Source organism: Balearica regulorum, chromosome 1 (assembly GCF_011004875.1).
Source record: "Balearica regulorum gibbericeps isolate bBalReg1 chromosome 1, bBalReg1.pri, whole genome shotgun sequence".
Taxonomy (NCBI): domain Eukaryota; kingdom Metazoa; phylum Chordata; class Aves; order Gruiformes; family Gruidae; genus Balearica; species Balearica regulorum.
The window spans coordinates 74,686,216-74,703,284 of NC_046184.1; the positions used below are offsets into that span (position 1 = coordinate 74,686,216).

Sequence of the window (17,069 nt, forward strand, 5' to 3'; positions counted from 1 at the left end):
TCTCTGGAGCAATGATTCTCCCATAAAATGTGTTTAAAAGCAAAAAATTTATTCCGCACATTTGCTATTTTATATTCTCAAGTATCTTTTGAAAGCCTAACGTAAAATCAAGCTATGGTATGTAAATTCTCTGATGTGAATTCAATGATGGCATGTAAGAAGCTCTTTAGTTTCTTTGGAAATAAATCCTTTCAAAGGCAAAACTAAGAGAGCACTAAAAAAAAGTCCGAAAACAAAACTGTAAATCAAATTCTTCATTGCCATGCAAGCATCCCAATCATTTCCACATTGGTTTTTTACTGCTCTGTTTTTTCTCCACCAGAACTGACCTCTGTGTGGAATTGTGGGGAAAGATTATCAGGTTTTCAAATTATCAAAAAATTGTTGTGAGGCAGAAGTTCTCTGACTCTTAAAAATTAGCAATGTGCTGATGCTCTTTTGGCAGTGCAGCTTAGAGTATTGGCTTCTACGAAGCCGTGGAGTTCAGAGAAGTTTCCAAATGTAATCATTCAAGAGAAGAGAGATTTTAAGAAAAGTCTTAATCTATTTACTACACAGTTATTATTAATTAGTCATTATTGATAGCATCCGTCTACTGCTAGACACTACCCCTGCAAACATAACAGACGTTCCTGGCAGAAGCTGTTTATTTCTGTAATATAAGAAGTCACACACTGAAGAGACTATAAACAAGCAGTCATTAAAAAAAATCTTATTATTAATAATTAGTTTCTATTTGGTGTATTGACACTTATCATGTGCAAGATGCCCTCTTTCATTTTCATTGAACACAGAGATTTGCATCCTATGAATTACTATATAATGCAGCACTCAGCTCACGTTACCACGTTGCACATTTCACTTCCCAGTGCATTCATTCCCATGTATGTATATTAATCATTTTTATATAAAAAAAATTACATGGTTATACATCCTTTGGATAAAAGGTATAAATAAGTAATGAACAGTGCCAGCTAGCACTGCCCATAAGACTGTCTCATAGCTATTCCCATGACATTTCTTAACTCCCCCTTTAATTTACTTCAGGGTTTTCTGGCCGTACCAGCTCACATCCATAAATATAATTTAAACGTCCAGTAAAATATTTAACCATGTAACTAAGGAACTAATGCAGCTTAGTGTAAATGACATGGTCCAGAACCACCACCCTTCGGTATCACAGTTACAGATGCCCCGAAGCAACATATTCTTTGAAAAGCAGAAAGTTACAGATTCATGTATAACGGTTGTATGTGTTTTTATCATACTAGCTAGATTAGGCCCTTACTCTTTCAGCAATACCAACTATGACCATTAGACTTCTCAATCAGAGGCAGGAACCTGAGGCTCTAAGAGGTTCTGCATACTGCAGATTTTCATGGCTGAATCATTTGCATTTGGGGACATCTACTCCTCCAGGTCCCACCATAGCATCCGAGATCAGAGGGCTCGGAGTTGCCAGCTGTTCTGTGATATGATCGTAAGATGAGAGATAGCATCTATCTTCCACCAATGGCATAATCTTAATTTAACCCTCACTCTGCAGCCAGCAGAGATAGCTGGTATATCAATCACTTGTAGGCCAGGGGACCTGGAAGCACAAAGATGGAAATACATAAAAATTCCATTTCGTGAATCAAAAGAAAAGTCTCCTTCAGCTGTGATACGGCTCTCTGAGCCAGCTCCGGGCTTCTCAGAAGAGGAGACAAAATTGTGTTATGCTACTCTGAGGCCGAAGCCAGACAGAAGCCTTCTGGCTCCTGTTACACAAGAGGAATAAGCTCAGTTTGGACAAGGAGATGGAATGAAAAATCCTTGATACCTGGCTTTGCTGCTCGAGATACCACCAGAGGAAAAGGAGAAAAGAAATGGCAGCTATCGTTTGTCCCAGCAGTCAGAGTCCACACACTCTCTTAGCTTCCAGGTTTTTGCTGCCTCCACCACTTAGCCTCCTGAGGCAGCCCTACCTGTTCCTAGAGCCAACTCTTAGGCTCTACCTAGACTGCTAAATAAAATGGGAAAAGTGGCTCAGCCCACCTGTGAGAGCATCCGTGTGTCTAAAACCACAGCTATCCCAACACAAGGTTGCCTTGTCCATCCTGCACATTTAGAACATTTCTGCACCATGCTTGGGGCAGGAAGGAAGCCAAACCCTCATTTACCTTTTTTCCACTGCCCCAGCGGTATGAAGTACAGCACTGAAGCTTCCCGCCAGCTCTTCCACCCCAGCTGCAGGGAGGCACTTTGGCACTGGCCAGCAGGTTAGGAGCTTGAAGGAAGTCCTCCCATGCTGTGGTTTGACCAGCAAGTGAACTTAAACCATTTGATGTCTCCATCTGTTGTCTGATCGTAAGAGTTTGGCAAGGAGTGGGAAGAGAAGCATCCACATATCCATCAGCTAGAGAAGGCAAAGAGTTCACACCTCTACTCAGCCTACTCAGAATTTGGCCTGGCCTGTAAACTTAGAAATGGGAATTATCACAGACAGATGAATCAGCAGCCAGTTTTTCCATAGAAAAAAAAGTCATCAGGGAAATAGCCAGTGAGCCAGAGAGGAGAAGCACCTAAGGGAAAGAATACTCCAGTGCATTAGCAACGCAGCTAGACACTTATTCTTACCATGTTCAACCTACTTAGAAGCTGATTTCCAGCCTTTTCATAAATTACAGCACAGGGAGACACACAAAAAAATCCCAAACTGGTCTCTTCCCAGAACCTCAGAGGAAACCTCTGTTCCAGGAAGGGGCGTGTAACGTGACAGATGGACTTCAGGGCATCAGGTATCAGAAAAAGGCTGTACCACTGTGACTATTGCCATCTCATGCTGTAGCAGAGACTGACTTGGATAAGTCCCCAGTGTGACAGTACAGTATTTCTGTACTTCGAGCTAAAGGCTTAAACTGAAATATGTGGGAGCGAATACCTGCCGTGAACTGAAAAATGAGAGGATTACCTAGATTTGCAGGTCAGGGATACCGCAGTCTAAGAGGTGGGCTGGGTAAAAGCGTTGCCAGCGTTCCTGATACGGAGGTGTTGTGGCAGGCAAGTCTGCAAAGTGCAACCTTTGGTTTTCAGCCTGCGCTACAAATCAGATATCTGGGAAGAAACAAACACGCAGCTAAAATTAAAGACAAAGATAGGGAGATCAAGAAGTAGTGTGGAGCTGCAAGAAATCTTGGTGGGTTTTGCACAAGGATTTAATATGATGTGGTCACCTCTAGAGGGAAATGAGGCTAGGGCTTATGGCAGAGAGTGAGTATAAGGTATATCCTGCAGCATAAGGCATTTCTTTCAATTGCCCCTTTCTTGGCTCATGCATGTCCCTGGAGCAGAGGTGGAGTTAGGGAAACAGAGGCTAAAAGATGTTGGATTTCATAAATCAGATGACTGTAGGAGCTATGTCATTTGGGCGTGATAATCTTTATTCTCCTCCCTCCCCCCCACCCCCTTCTGTCTGTGCAGGCCAGGGGCTGCAGCCCCAGCCCAAAACAGTTCCGGCCTGCTCTCTCACACTGCGGGGCCGAATGCATTTCTCTAGGACCATGCCCTCTCTCACCGATGCATGCTGATGGCCCATGTGCTCACCTTCTGCAGTACCAGGTGAGCCCTCAGAGGACAGCAGCGCTTCCTAGGAGAGGCCACAGGAGCCAGCGGGGAGCGTCTGTTGCAGTGCAAGCAGCAGCAGGGGCCCGGCTCCGGGCAGGTTTGGCCGGACTATCGCTGCCCACCAAGCCCATGGAGCCAGCTGTGAGCAGAGACAGTCTGAAGTCAGCCTAACGCTGTTCAAACTATAGCAAGCTCAGACCTGCTTGAGGAGCTAAGGACCTGCTCTAGTGGACATAGCTGATGCCAGTTAAGACAGTTCACCCAAGATGGTGTGGGCGTCTCTTTCTTCCCTGTGCCACACAGGGAGCAGATACAAAGATGGGGATACCTTCGCCATGGCCAGCCGTGCCCATCAGCTCACTGAACTGCAGAAGCTCAACCATGACATATCATCCCATCTGCTACCTGGCAACTACATGCAGGGGGACAGAAAATACTAAACTCCCGGTGACAAACGAACCACACCACATTTGTTGGCACTAGAAGTACTGTAACAGAGATTTACAGAACTGCCAACATATTGCTAGCTTTGCAGAGGGTTGATAGCCTGTACCCCATGGCCTGACACCCACAGAGAAGTCAGAGTACCAGATTTCATCAAACAAGGCTGATGTATCATTTCCAAAACAGATAGTTTTAATAGGAAACAATCCTTCTGCCAGCAAACCCCAGAACATCTACAAACTTCACTATGCAACTTAGTAATATTGGACGAGGGGCACTAGTTACATGTATTTTGATGACAAAGACTATTTTTGTCCTGCTGCTCTTGCATGAAACAGGGGGGGAAAAAAAAAAAAAAAGCTGGTTCAGGGTAGCAGACGCCCTTAGTTTGCAGTTTCTGCTCTTTCATGTTTGATGGATCTACTGCCAGTTCAGCTGGGGAAGAGTTCATCCATGCTATCCGAATATGGCTTATCAGCTTTGTGTCTTTGTGGAAGCCTCGTGCTGAGTGCATGACATCTCTGGATGCCTGCAAAGTCATCCTATCTCTAAGCTAAGATTAGAATTTCAAACAAAACTTATTACGAAGCAGGATTTTCTGAAAGGGCAGGACACAGCTATAATGTGGAAATTTCAGATTCATGTCTAAGCACATTATTTAATCCTTTTTTAGATAGGCATAATTGTGAAGTGATATTTACCACAATATCAGTAGCTCTTGTGGGTGGAGGGGAAATGAAACAGCAAGAAGGGAGACGCATGATGGGCTGCAATAAAACTAGACCCAAACCTGCCATCAGTTCTGATCATTTTTTGCCTGAAAAGGCTGTGTTCACAGCACTCAGACACTATGTTCCTTACAAAAAGGGTTAGGAGACATTTTTGGGAGATTTTCCCAGCTATTACTTAAATCTCAGACTTAAATGTGCATGTGGCAACCAAGCAAGTATTTCAAAGGGCAAAGGGGAACATTTTTAGCAGCTGTCACTCTCCAGAGCATATTCATACACTGTAACTTGGGGAAGTGGATGCTGTGCTCAAAATCATGTCTCATGTTTAACCAAGAAGAGGGAATAGTTCTGGCGCTCCTGATCTTCACATCCCGGCGGTCATGGCCCAGCAGGCTTCCTTGAAGCTAATCGCAAGTGTAAGAGAGGAGGAAGGCATCCCCTCCTGTGAGGGGGAAGCTCTTTCTATATTGAACAGGCAGAGATGGAAAGGCGGGATTTTATGAGCACTTTTCTTCCAATGTATCGTGTAAAAGGATCAATAACTTTTGTTTAGTCATACTGGGGTTGTGCCAAGACTGTTTGTTGTGTGTTTGGTGGGACTCTTTCCTATTTCAGCTACAAAAAATCCAGGCTCTGCCTGGTGCCCAATTAAGGGGGAGGAAACCTCCAGCAGGTTAGTGGGGAATAGGTGGGGGTGAGAGGTCGTAGGGGTCTCTGACAGTACCAGCACTGGCAGCAAGTTGTTCCACCTGACCAGCTCAAGGAAGGTCCCTCCTTGCTCCCACCTGCCCTCAAAGATGATTTTGATCCATTTTGCCAAACTAGCTGCCGATCCACACGCTGATTTCGTGTCACACAGCCGCAGGCACTGCCAGCAGAGATGGGGCGAGGAGCGCACCGGCAGCAGCTCCCGTTCCCTCGCACCCCAGCGCGGCTGAGGGGCCTCGGCAGAGTGAGAAGGGGCTGAGGCTCAATGCAGCCACAGTGGTGGGTCACGCTCTAAGATGGCAAGTAAATAAAAGTGGCGTTTCTTGGTGTTTCTGTGTCCCTGTTTCTAAAGCTGTGGATTTCAATAACTTCAGAGGAAACTGTGCAATTGGGCATGTGATATGAGTAAATTTGTGTCAGAAGCAAAATAATATAATTCAAGGATCCTATGAAAAAGGAGGGGTGTTTCCATGCAGTTCCCTTACAGTTCTTTATGTTTTTTGAGATGCAGCTAGCAGCCATACTGGGGAACATCAATCTTATTTCTAGCCCTAGCATGGAACAAATACTTCATAGGAGCTAAAAGGGAGAAAGGAGGAGGAAAAGGATGAGGAAAAGTATAAGGAAAAGGAAAAAAGGAAAAGGGAATGGTTTTTTTTTTCATGAAATCAGGTATTTCCAATAGTTACACCAAGTGCACTTTTGGAGGCTGCATCAAATGAGTCAGCCCCCCAAAACCAGCCTCTGCCACCCCATTTGTAGCAGCCTAACGTCCCGAGTTCTCTGAGCCCAGCCCATGAAGCGTCATAGCTGGCACCAACGACGCTGATCCTGCAGATACCCACCCAAGTGACTTTATGCATTTGTACTCAAGAGTCTGGTTAGAATCTAAAGGTAATTGGTTTAGATTCTGATTTTTTCAGATCAGAGCTGGTCATCTGCCTAAAGTTAATTTCATACACAGATGTTTAGCTAATTGCCTAATATGACTGGGGCTTAGAGTCAGTGTCTTTTCTGACTACTGGATATCTGGTATTAGAAAAGGATAGTGCTAGAAAAGTTTCCAGGAATCACTCATCTATTTAAAGTTGAGCACATGCATGTGTTTGACAGGGTGGATATCTTCAGGCTGAGGATTACATTGCCTGTCAAATGTACCTTCTCAATTTTTCCAAGCCTGAATACACTTAAAACCTTCCTGACTACAGCAGGCCGGTCAAGAGTTTCTTTCTTGCTCTAGTTTACAGAGAGAAGTAAGGTATTAAGTTTTGCATAAATTTTATACTGTATAGGTCATTCACTTGAGTGATACACAGAGAACTTCAGAAACCTCCCCACTGTACACACACACACACACATATTCCTTGGGCATGGAGGAGTTAATCCGACACAGTGAAATCTCTGCACTTTGCTTCATTAAAATCTAAATTTAGATCTTTTCATAAAGTTGATGTACTGTTTATTCTTCCTACTACAAACCCTAAGACTTTGGAAAAAAAGCTGCAATTTCCAAGAATGCAAGTTTCCATTAAACACAAGAGCCAAAACTGTAAACCTCGACCTGTGGGAAAAAGAATGAACTTCTGCGATTTCACTGTTTGTTTTTTGCCATTGTGCGTAATTTCTCCTATGCCCGTCCCATCCACAAATACCCATCTGCCAATGCCCATTACACCAGCTAAACATTATAACGGGCCTGACTGTGCCCAACAAGAGTTGTCAACCATAAAAAGGAATGTCTTTTCTTTTCTTTTTTCTTTTTTTTTCTTTTTCTTGCAGAAACAGGTAATTAAGTTTGTCAAAAGCAGCAAAGGCCATGAGATCCTGGCTTTGGTCCTCCAAACACTTACACACATGCTTCGCTTTCTGCCTGCAAGCTGTCTCAGCGAGATTCGAGGTGAGATAAAGTTAAAAAGGCACACAACTCCCGGCTTACCGGAGGGAGCAAAGCAAGCGTGCCGCTGCCCGGCTGCAGCCGGCGGCTGGCTTTGCGTACCCGGGCACGGCCCGCTCCCTACAGAAAGGCCACACACACCGTAAGCACCTTGCTCCCCGGCTACATTTGCTGGACCCAGCCTGAAATGCCCCATCATCCCACCAGCCGCGGGTACCGCTCAGCGCAGGGAAGCGTCTGTGTGTGCCGGTGCCCGTTCCCCCACCCGGTACCGCCGGGCCGCCCTGCTCGCCGCTCCCCGCGGCCGCCCGCCGCTCAGTCCAACCCCGGACCGGGCCTGCGGGGCTGAACCGGCCGGGCCCCCCGTTCCGTTCCGTTCCGCTCCGCCCGCCCCATTCCGCTCCGCCCCGCCCTGCCCGGCCCGGCCCGGCCCGGCCGCGTCCCGCCCCACCGCGCTGCGGTAAGTGGCGGCGGGGCGGGGGGCTGGGGGCGGCGGGCCGCGGGCCGGTTGAGCCCCGTACCCGGGCGGGGGGTCCCTGAGAAGCGGCGGGGGGTCAGGCAGCCCCTGCCCTCCCCTGGTGGGACGGGCCAGCCGGCGGGGAGCCGCGGGGAGCCGGGCTTCCCGTAGGTTTGTTCTGTCACCCGTTTGGGGACAAAGTTTGGGAATAAAGGAGGGTTTCCCCGCCTAATCCCGGAAAGGAAGGAGACCTGCGAGGGGGAAACGCGACCGCCCGCTCCGTGGAGTCCCGCTTCCTGCCTCCCGCACTTCCAGCTCAGCTCCTCCTTGTGATGCTTGCGGGGGGCTGGACAGGGGCTCTCGGCGGGGCTCCTGGCTGCACTGCGGGCTACAGCCGTAAGAAATGAGCCTCCACGGTCTCTCCGCGGACTAACCTTGGTTCAAACCAGAGAAGTCTGATTCTTCAGGTCCTGAAGGATGCGAATAACTTAGTGCTGCATGTTGCGGTACCCACCTGGGCACGGCTATCTTCTGGAGAAACAGCCTGAGGAACCAACCTGTCGTACGTCGTGTTACTTTACACCAAGTTTACAAGACTGTTCTGCAGCCTCCCGTCCTACAAGGAGTGTCAAAATAGCATCTTTCATTTCTGTTGTGAGCTGATACCAATTCCTCATGTACAAATGATGGTCTGAAAGAGGGAGGGCACTGTAGAATAAGTAGTCGCACAATGACATTTAACGTAATGGTTGTTGGGGGGGGGGTACCTAGTCGTACTTGTAGTGCATGGGTGACAAATCTGACCAGGTTGTCTCTTTTTGCAGGGTAGAGTGAGCCCTGCCGAGACGTGCCAGAGGGACCACCAACCCATTTCACATCTTGCTGAGTGGACTATGGTGGCAGGAAGATGTTGGCTCGGAAGAGTATTATCCCTGAAGAATATGTGTTGGCACGGATCGCTGCCGAGAACCTTCGCAAGCCGCGCATCCGAGACCGGCCACGCAAAGCCCGCTTCATCGCCAAGAACGGGGCATGCAACCTGGCACACAAGAACATCCGCGAGCAAGGGCGATTCCTGCAAGACATTTTCACCACTTTGGTGGACCTGAAGTGGCGTCACACGCTGGTCATCTTCACTATGTCCTTCCTGTGCAGCTGGCTGCTCTTTGCCATGATGTGGTGGCTGGTGGCTTTTGCCCATGGCGACATGGACCCAAGCACAGAAAACACTACAAACAGCACAAAGTGGACACCGTGCGTGACATGTGTCAGGTAAAGTAGTACGGTCAGTGGGATGAAGAAAGGGGGGGGAACAGAGCTGCCTGCTGTCCTGCCGATGCCTAAAATGCAGCTTTTTGTTTACATGAACCATTGCGTTTGGTTGAGACAGTTGAAAAGTGCAGTGTTTTCCTCTAGATGAAATTCAGCAAGCCTTCTGGGCTTGGAAAATACTGTACTGTAGATTTCTTTGATTCCTTACAGGATCTGAAAGAGAGGGAGACCTGCTGCTTTTCTTGTGTCTCCACACTCTGTGGGTAACATACCTTGCCTGTCGAGATAAGAACCTGCTACAAGGGTGGGTATGTGTTATATGTATTGTAACATTGTCTACGGCAGCGGGAGCATCTCCAGCACGGTGTGAGCTGCGAGCCGCGCCAGCAAAAGGTGGCTACCCCAAGACCAGTGCCTGAGAGGCAGGGTACCAGCCATGGGGGTCAGGCAGGGTACCAGCCATAGGTGTGAGGCAGGGCTAGCAAGAAGTGTGCCATTTAGGGTAAAACTAGATGTCTTTCAAGATGACTCTCATAGCTAAGTATGGGGTGCTTCAAAATACCTTGATGAAGCCATGGGCCAGTGGTTTGACAGAGAAACAGTTTCCACAGCATGGATGATGTGTCAGACAGTGAAAGTTTAAGGGACTACTAGATTAAATGTGACCTGTTAAAGTATTTTACTCTCCGTCCCCAAAGCCACAACAATTTTCAAGGCACTGATAAACTGACACATACATACACAGAATAGAAGAGTGTTTGTTAATTGGAGGTGGGGTAAGCAATAAGATCGCTTCATCATCTCATCGGTAAAATCTCTTTTTATAGCACTAGGTTTTTAAGCAGAAAAATCCTGCCACAGATCAGCTGCCTTTTCACACTGCAGCGTTGTGAGGGACTGGGAGGGTGCTGCAGGGTCTGCTGAGACATCAGAGTATCCACTTCCCTTTCCCCTTTTCTCCTGCACAGAGTTTTGAGGCACCTCACCATGTTTGAAGGGACGTTGTATCATGAGGGAGTGGAGATTTCATTCTCCCTTTGTTCTGACACTTTTTTACTAAATGGGGATTTTCCAAGCTAAAGGAAATAGGGATTTTTCCAAGCTAACCTTCATTAGGTTGAGGGGTAGGGGCGGAGGGGATGGGGGGGGGGGGGTTGCTATCATATTTCTTTTCCACTAACTCATCACAAGCAGTCAGCTCTGAAATGAGACGTCATGCCCCAGCTTGCGCCCGCTGGGGTGTCACCCCCCACGTTTCTGGAATTTGTGGGATTTGTCCAACTCAAATTAGCAAATAACTACACCCCATCAGCTCTTCAGGGTCAGCTGGGGGAACATCCCTCCGCTTGGCTGGAGTCCCCCTCAGCTTGGCCCACCCCATGGGGCTCCCCACGGGGCTCCCGGGTCACCCCATAGAGCCTGAGCCGGATGCCCAGGGCTTTGTGCCCCTGGGACCAGGCGGACCCACAGCCGCAGCTCTGCCCCTCGCTCCCTCCCCGTAGCCCTGACTGCGGCAGCCCCACGCGGGTGGCTCTTCCAGGAAGGCTGCTAACCTCTGCTGCAAGGACTAGGTTTCAAACCCTAGGAGGTGTGTGAAAAAGCAGAGCAAATAAATTGGTGTAACTTTCTGGTTTAGCCCATGACAAAGAACACACGTCGCTCCCTCGTGCGAGTACCTGGGGTGGTTCAGCCAACAGCTGCTCAAGTGTCCCATGTCCAAGCCATGGAAAATCTTTTCCCTTCATAGCGAAATACTTCATCTTGTTAAATCTGGCTACCGCTTTGGACAAAGTCGTGAAATAGCAATATGACATTTTTAAGAACGGTGAGTTGTTTGATGTAAAATATACTTAATATTGCAATGATATGCATGCCAAAATAATGGCAGATATTTTTTAGCCTGCTTTCCTGAGATTTAGGCCCACAGATATTTCAGGAGAGCTTTCTTGGGTAGGTGCCATTACAGATTTACAGGAAACCTGACTTTGGAAATTTTAAGCAGTGTCTAGAATTTGCACAGCACTTGAATTTTTCAAAGTACTCTAGAAATTTCTAAGTCTCACAGCTCTTTGCCAAAGAAAGCAAAAATTATCCGGAGAAGAAAACTGTTACACAGCTCTAAGGGGAAGGACCTGGGAATAGTGTGACTTTGAGTTTCTGACTGCCTCTTCACATGGTCAAAATGGTGTACAAACTTGCTGCTTCAGTTACTTCCACTGTAAAAAGGCAGATTCTCTTTTCTTCTTCTTTTTTTTTTTTTTTTTGAGAAGGAGTACTGTTAAGGGAAATCAGAATATTTACTCCGCAGAGCTGTAAGTTGAATTAAGCTGAATTAAGTTTAAACCAGAAGCTTCATTCTGCATGTAACTAAATATTCATGAACATAGAAATTATGCCATGGATTCTATTAATTAAGTTCTTCATCCTTGATTTCTTCAGAGTGAAATGCAAAACTAAACCCCTTAATGCAAGGGAATCTGCCAAAGATTAAAAAAAATTGGAAAAGGCAAAAAAAAAAAAAAAGACAAAGTTCTTTCAAAGATATTTCTGCAGAGACTGGCTGTTTTTTTGAAAGATAAACTTCCTCATTCTACAGAAATTTATCCCTGGTATTGCCTATGCTATTTTAATGTCTCCTCATGACCCCAGGTTCACAGAAAATATGGTGAGAGAAAAAAAAGAAAACATTATTTTAAAGCAGAATAATTGAAAAGCAAACCAAACCAAATGAATGGTTTAGAGCCATCTTCACGGGCAGGACGTATTTTCCATAGGTAAAGCCACGTTGAGCATGGCAATGCTTCAAATGTTGGTGAATTGCACTGTGTTAAAAGGGTGACTATGATACTAGTTCATGTGAGACCCAATGTGCTGCAAGTCTACCAGGTAGACCCCAAGGTACTGATTTTAGAGATAAGAGACTTTGGTGAAGGATGTATCTGGTTATAAAAAGAAATTACAGGAAATACAGGGGATATGACATTGTGGACTACTAAAAGTAATGTATTTTGGATAGTTTGTGGGCAGCATCCTCTAATGTCCAGCACTATAGCATATTAGGGACATTTAACTTAACCCACACTTCTGTGTTGAAATTTTCCAGCTAGTCTTGCCACGGCAGTGAGCTAAACCCAAACCCTGCATCACAGCGTTGTCCTTCTGCCGGGATGTGCAGAGGGGACCATGGAGGCCACTGGCCTCTCCCTGCAGCCTGATGCTGCGGGCTCAGTCACAAGGCGAGCAAGGGTTTGGGAAGTGTCATGAATTTGGGACCGTCCCCTTTCCCTCGAGAAAATCCTGCTAAAGAGGGTCACGACACAGAGAGGCAGATAGCAAGACCGAAATGCTGCAGTTTTCCCACTTTCCTTTCCCTGCACAGGCTGGTGGAAGAGTCTCCGTGTGCCACCCAATTGCTCACCTATTTCCAAAACCACCACTCTCCACCAAGACATTTAATGGGATGCAGGTGGTGGAAAGCCCAGGTGTTAGAGCACTGTCAGGTAACACAATGGGTGGTATGTGTGCCTGAACAGGGGATCTAGTGAGTTTGTCAGGGTCACCTAGTGTTACAGACAGTCTTTTAGGAGCTCGGGCTCTGAGGTCTTCTCTCTCACCATCAGATACTGCGCTGACTATACAAAAAAGAGTCACCGAGTGTGCAGTGCTTTTGCTGGTGTTAACACAAGGCTTAAGTGTACCAGAACTGTACAAATAGGTCCTTAAGTTTGTTTCTGGAAAGTACATTCTAGTAGCTTTTCAGTTTGTGTTCGATGTCCTTAGAGTTAACTTTGTGCAATCTTCTTCTCCAGGTCTTTCACCTCCGCTTTCCTCTTCTCCATTGAAGTTCAGGTGACCATTGGTTTTGGGGGCAGGATGATGACAGAGGAATGTCCCTTGGCCATCACGGTCTTGATCTTGCAGAACATTGTAGGTCTGATCATCAATGCTGTCATGCTGGGCTGCATATTCATGAAAACTGCACAAGCTCACAGGCGGGCTGAGACCTTGATTTTCAGCCGGCAGGCGGTCATTGCAGTTCGAAATGGCAAACTTTGCTTCATGTTTCGAGTGGGAGACCTAAGAAAAAGCATGATCATTAGTGCCTCAGTAAGAATCCAGGTTGTGAGGAAGACTACAACCCCTGAAGGAGAAGTCATACCCATTCACCAAGTAGATATCCCTGTGGATAACCCCATTGAAAGCAACAATATTTTCCTCGTGGCTCCCTTAATCATTTGTCACGTCATAGACAAGCGGAGTCCTCTTTATGATATCTCTGCTGCTGACCTGGCGCTCCAGGACCTGGAGCTCATCGTGATACTTGAAGGAGTCGTAGAAACGACTGGCATCACGACGCAGGCGAGAACCTCCTACATAGCAGAGGAGATCCTGTGGGGTCACCGCTTTGTGCCCATCGTCACCGAAGAGGAAGGCGTGTATGCAGTCGACTACTCCAAATTTGGCAACACCGTCAAAGTGGCGGCACCACGTTGCAGCGCTCGAGAGCTTGATGAGAAGCCGTCCATTCTCATCCAGACGCTGCAGAAGAGCGAGCTGTCCCACCAAAACTCCCTGCGGAAACGCAACTCCATGAGGAGAAACAACTCCATTCGGAGGAGCAACTCCATGCGGAGAACCAATCCCTCCCTCATCGTGCCCAAAGTGCAGTTTATCACGCCCGAGGGGAGCCAAAGTGCCTCAGAAACGTGATGCACAGCTTTGTGTGAGGTCGGTGGGCTTCGGAAGGAGGAGGCACCTGTGGTGTTTTGTTTAAATTTTCTTACGAAAATGAGAACACAATGCAGAAAAGAACCGTGCAAGAACTATTTATTCTATTACTTACTGAAAGCACCACCTAATGGCATTAGGAAACACTTTAGCACTTAGTGTATGAATTAATAAAAAATGGCACGTACACTAAAGAAAACACAGTTCACTCATGTAATATAATGTGTATTTATACTTGGTTTAATGGCATGCTAATTTTTCTAATCATATTTTTCCTATCAAGGGTCTCTCATCTTTCTCTGCTGGCTCTCACAAAATGTGTTTTTTTCTATGTAAGTGGAAACACTCAGTGGGTTACCCATCTGCAGGCAGAAGTGAGTCCTTTTTCAAAACTGCTGCGTACAACAGCTCCCACAGATTTTGTGCGGGATATTTGGATATCGATCTTTTTGGGGTGAATTCCTTGTTCTCTTGAAAGGAGTAGCTAAAATCCTCAATGATTTCACTGGAGAAGAGCCAGGATTTTATCTTCAGTTTTCCAGATCTTTTCTTTCCATTGATTTATGGCAAAGGCATTTTGAGAGCAAATTCAGGTCAGCTAAAGTGACCTGACCACTCCACAAAAATCTGGTGCTGCTTTGGGCGGCATCGGCAGAAAAAACAACTAAATGGGCCGGCCTATCACTCTTCTTCTCAGGGTGAGATGCTCCGCTGCGGGACAGCACGCGTCTGTAACGTAGCTGTGGCCCAAGCTGAGAAACTCAAGTCCTCTTGGCTGCCACCTGAGCATCCATTTCACTGAAATTATTCAGGTTGAAAAAAAGCACATGCCTCTTTAACACACCTCTTCATATTGGTGGAAGACCAAATCCTGTTTTGTTTTCTCTTATAGATTCATACACTGAAGGCAACAAGTGTACTTCCTTCACTTACAGTACTTTTTGTAGGATGAAGTCTGTTTGCTTCAGCAGAAGGTTACTCTTTGCCAGTGGGAATTCATGAATGGGAATGAGAGGTAACCATGCCAATAATATTAAAGATACTATTTTCAAAACTATCTAAATAGTTTTCAGGGGTACATGGCTACTGCTGCTGAATTACTGCTTTTCAGCAGTGTCTCACCTGTGTTTTTATATAATACGGCATTGAGAATTGATGGTAAGCAGCTTTTATCTTCAAATTAAAATGGGCATTTGTTATCTAGACACCTCCCAAAAATGTCACCAGAAGTTTTTCTACAAGAAGAAATAAATGTATGACAACTAATTGTACCACATTTGGTAATGCTAAATTGATGCACGTTTTTTCCTCTGTGAATAAGAAGTATAATTATGGACAAATTACAAATTCCTGTTCAAATTTCTTACAGGAGTTGCCTTATTACGTCTGTGGCTCAAGAGAAGTATTGTCCCTGTGCTGATTCTCCGAGCCACTCAATCACTTCTTAAATACTTTTATAATTTTAAATATTTGCTTGCTCCTATCAGGTAAAATAGTCAAAAGCAATGCTAGATTCTCATTCTCTTTGGAAGTCAGTTCATCAGCACTTGTATGGACGGTTTGCAGGCTTTGTGCAGTGTTGGTGGTGGCACAGAGGGACATTGCTCTGTAGTGTAGGCTCCCTACATTTGGAGCAGGTGCTCTCCAGAAAATAAACACTGACAAAATACTTCATCTGAAGCAGCAGCGGAAACTGAAGTTTCTGCTAAAAGCATTCGTTCCCTGGCCTGCCCGTTAATGTTCTGAGAGGATGGGTGGTGAACATCTGGAGATATTCATCTGTCCATTGTGTGTCCAAACAATGAACATCTGTAGCTTCCAAGAAGAGTCAGAGCAAAGCATATACAATTTGTCTCTGGCCTCCATTTCCAGGGCTGTGAATTTATTTGAGGCTGTCTGTTTGATAAATGGCTGTCAGATGCTGTACAAAAGCAATTTTTCTACAAAATAAAAAAGTGACAATAATGATTTCTTCCGTCTCTGATTTTTCCCTATATCTTTCCCTTTTTTTCTTTTTATTCTCTATTCATTCTTCCATACTCTTAGTCCTTCTTGTATTCCAGCCTTTTCCATGGTCCTTTTGAATAATAATTTGATATTATCTCAATACTCTCTCAGTATTTCAGCTGATATTTTTTTTTTTACCCACAGCCATTTTCTGATTTTCTCCTTAAGTACATTCTTCCTCCCAATTTTTATTTCGTCTTCATGTCTCTCTCTGCTTTACACCTAATGTAATCTCTTTCCTGTAAGGCTGTTACAGGGATATTGGTATTTTGAGGTAACACTAAGGCACCTCAGTGATATGCAAGGATGCTGAACAGATAGACAAGGCAGACCCTTGTGTCATGAATGTCATGTTCATATGTGCTGTGCTCCTGCTCCTTGCAGAAAATCCCTTTGTGCAAAGCCCCTTTCTTGAACATGTTTTGCAGTCCTGGAAGAGGCCGGTGGCAGAAGCGGTTGGGGTAAGCCACCCAGCTGGGATGTTTCAGGCCCAGGACCTGTGTTCCTCGCTGAAGGACAGATTTCAGACCCAGCTTTGCAGCATCATGCCACCCAAGAGGGGATAAGCTGGCGGCACCACAGTTCAATATGTTTAATTATTTATTCTTACTGGCAACTTTATCAGATGAACTTATTTTAAATTTGAAGTTTTCTATGTTTAAAGTATGCTGCCAAGTTAAGAATGACAGTTGAGATTTCTACCAAATACTGCTGACAGTTCATGCTGGCATTTAACTGTCCATATCTCTCATTGATATCAATTTAGAAAATTAGAAGCAATACTGTATAAGCATCACCTCACTGCCATCCCTTCACACTTATCTGTGTCCTTACCATTCCCATTCCCCTGTAGTATGGTGTAACTGGAATTGTGTTGTTCAACATCGCTTATTCCGTGCATTTAATAAGCTTTGGCTCTTTAAACAGACTACCAGGACTATGTTGCTGTCACTGGTGTAGCCTTCTGTGGGGAGCAAAACTACTTCCGAAGAGCAGAAAAGTGATTATAAAGTCCTTCTAGGACAGGCATAGTATCTGGAACCGCACTTTATTTTTTCTTTCTAGCCTTAACTTAAAGAGCTTCTCTATTTCAAACAAAAAAATGGCAGTGAGACCCTTTGTCCTCTCTTTGGATACCCAGAAGATTCAGAGTTAGCATGGTGGGGATGTGGAGAGCAAACAAACACAGACAGTGCTTACAGGGATGTGGTGGGTTGACCCT

At 45.7% G+C, this 17,069-nt stretch overlaps 1 protein-coding gene and 1 long non-coding RNA gene across 2 annotated transcripts; one reads left to right on the plus strand and one right to left on the minus strand.

The window, feature by feature from the left end:
- Positions 1 to 528: 528 nt before the first annotated feature.
- Positions 529 to 7,804, minus strand: LOC142602639 (uncharacterized). Its single transcript, XR_012836398.1, has 4 exons — positions 7,426 to 7,804; positions 3,586 to 3,745; positions 2,163 to 2,398; positions 529 to 1,591 (listed from the first exon to the last, which is right to left on the minus strand). It is a non-coding gene; the product is annotated as an uncharacterized LOC142602639 (long non-coding RNA).
- A 125-nt stretch (positions 7,805 to 7,929) lies between these two features.
- Positions 7,930 to 15,805, plus strand: KCNJ8 (potassium inwardly rectifying channel subfamily J member 8). Its single transcript, XM_075758822.1, has 3 exons — positions 7,930 to 8,402; positions 8,665 to 9,112; positions 12,922 to 15,805. The coding sequence occupies exons 2-3, from the start codon at positions 8,748 to 8,750 to the stop codon at positions 13,820 to 13,822; spliced, it is 1,266 nt and encodes a 421-aa protein (XP_075614937.1). The 5' UTR covers positions 7,930 to 8,402; positions 8,665 to 8,747; the 3' UTR covers positions 13,823 to 15,805.
- The last annotated feature ends 1,264 nt before the right edge of the window (positions 15,806 to 17,069 follow it).

Coding starts and splice junctions, on each gene's coding strand:
- KCNJ8 (XM_075758822.1), top strand. CDS start 8,748: ATGTTGGCTCGGAAGAGTATTATCCCTGAAGAATATGTGTTGGCACGG. Junction 9,113..12,921: donor CCGTGCGTGACATGTGTCAG/GTAAAGTAGTAC, acceptor CTTCTTCTCCAG/GTCTTTCACCTCCGCTTTCC.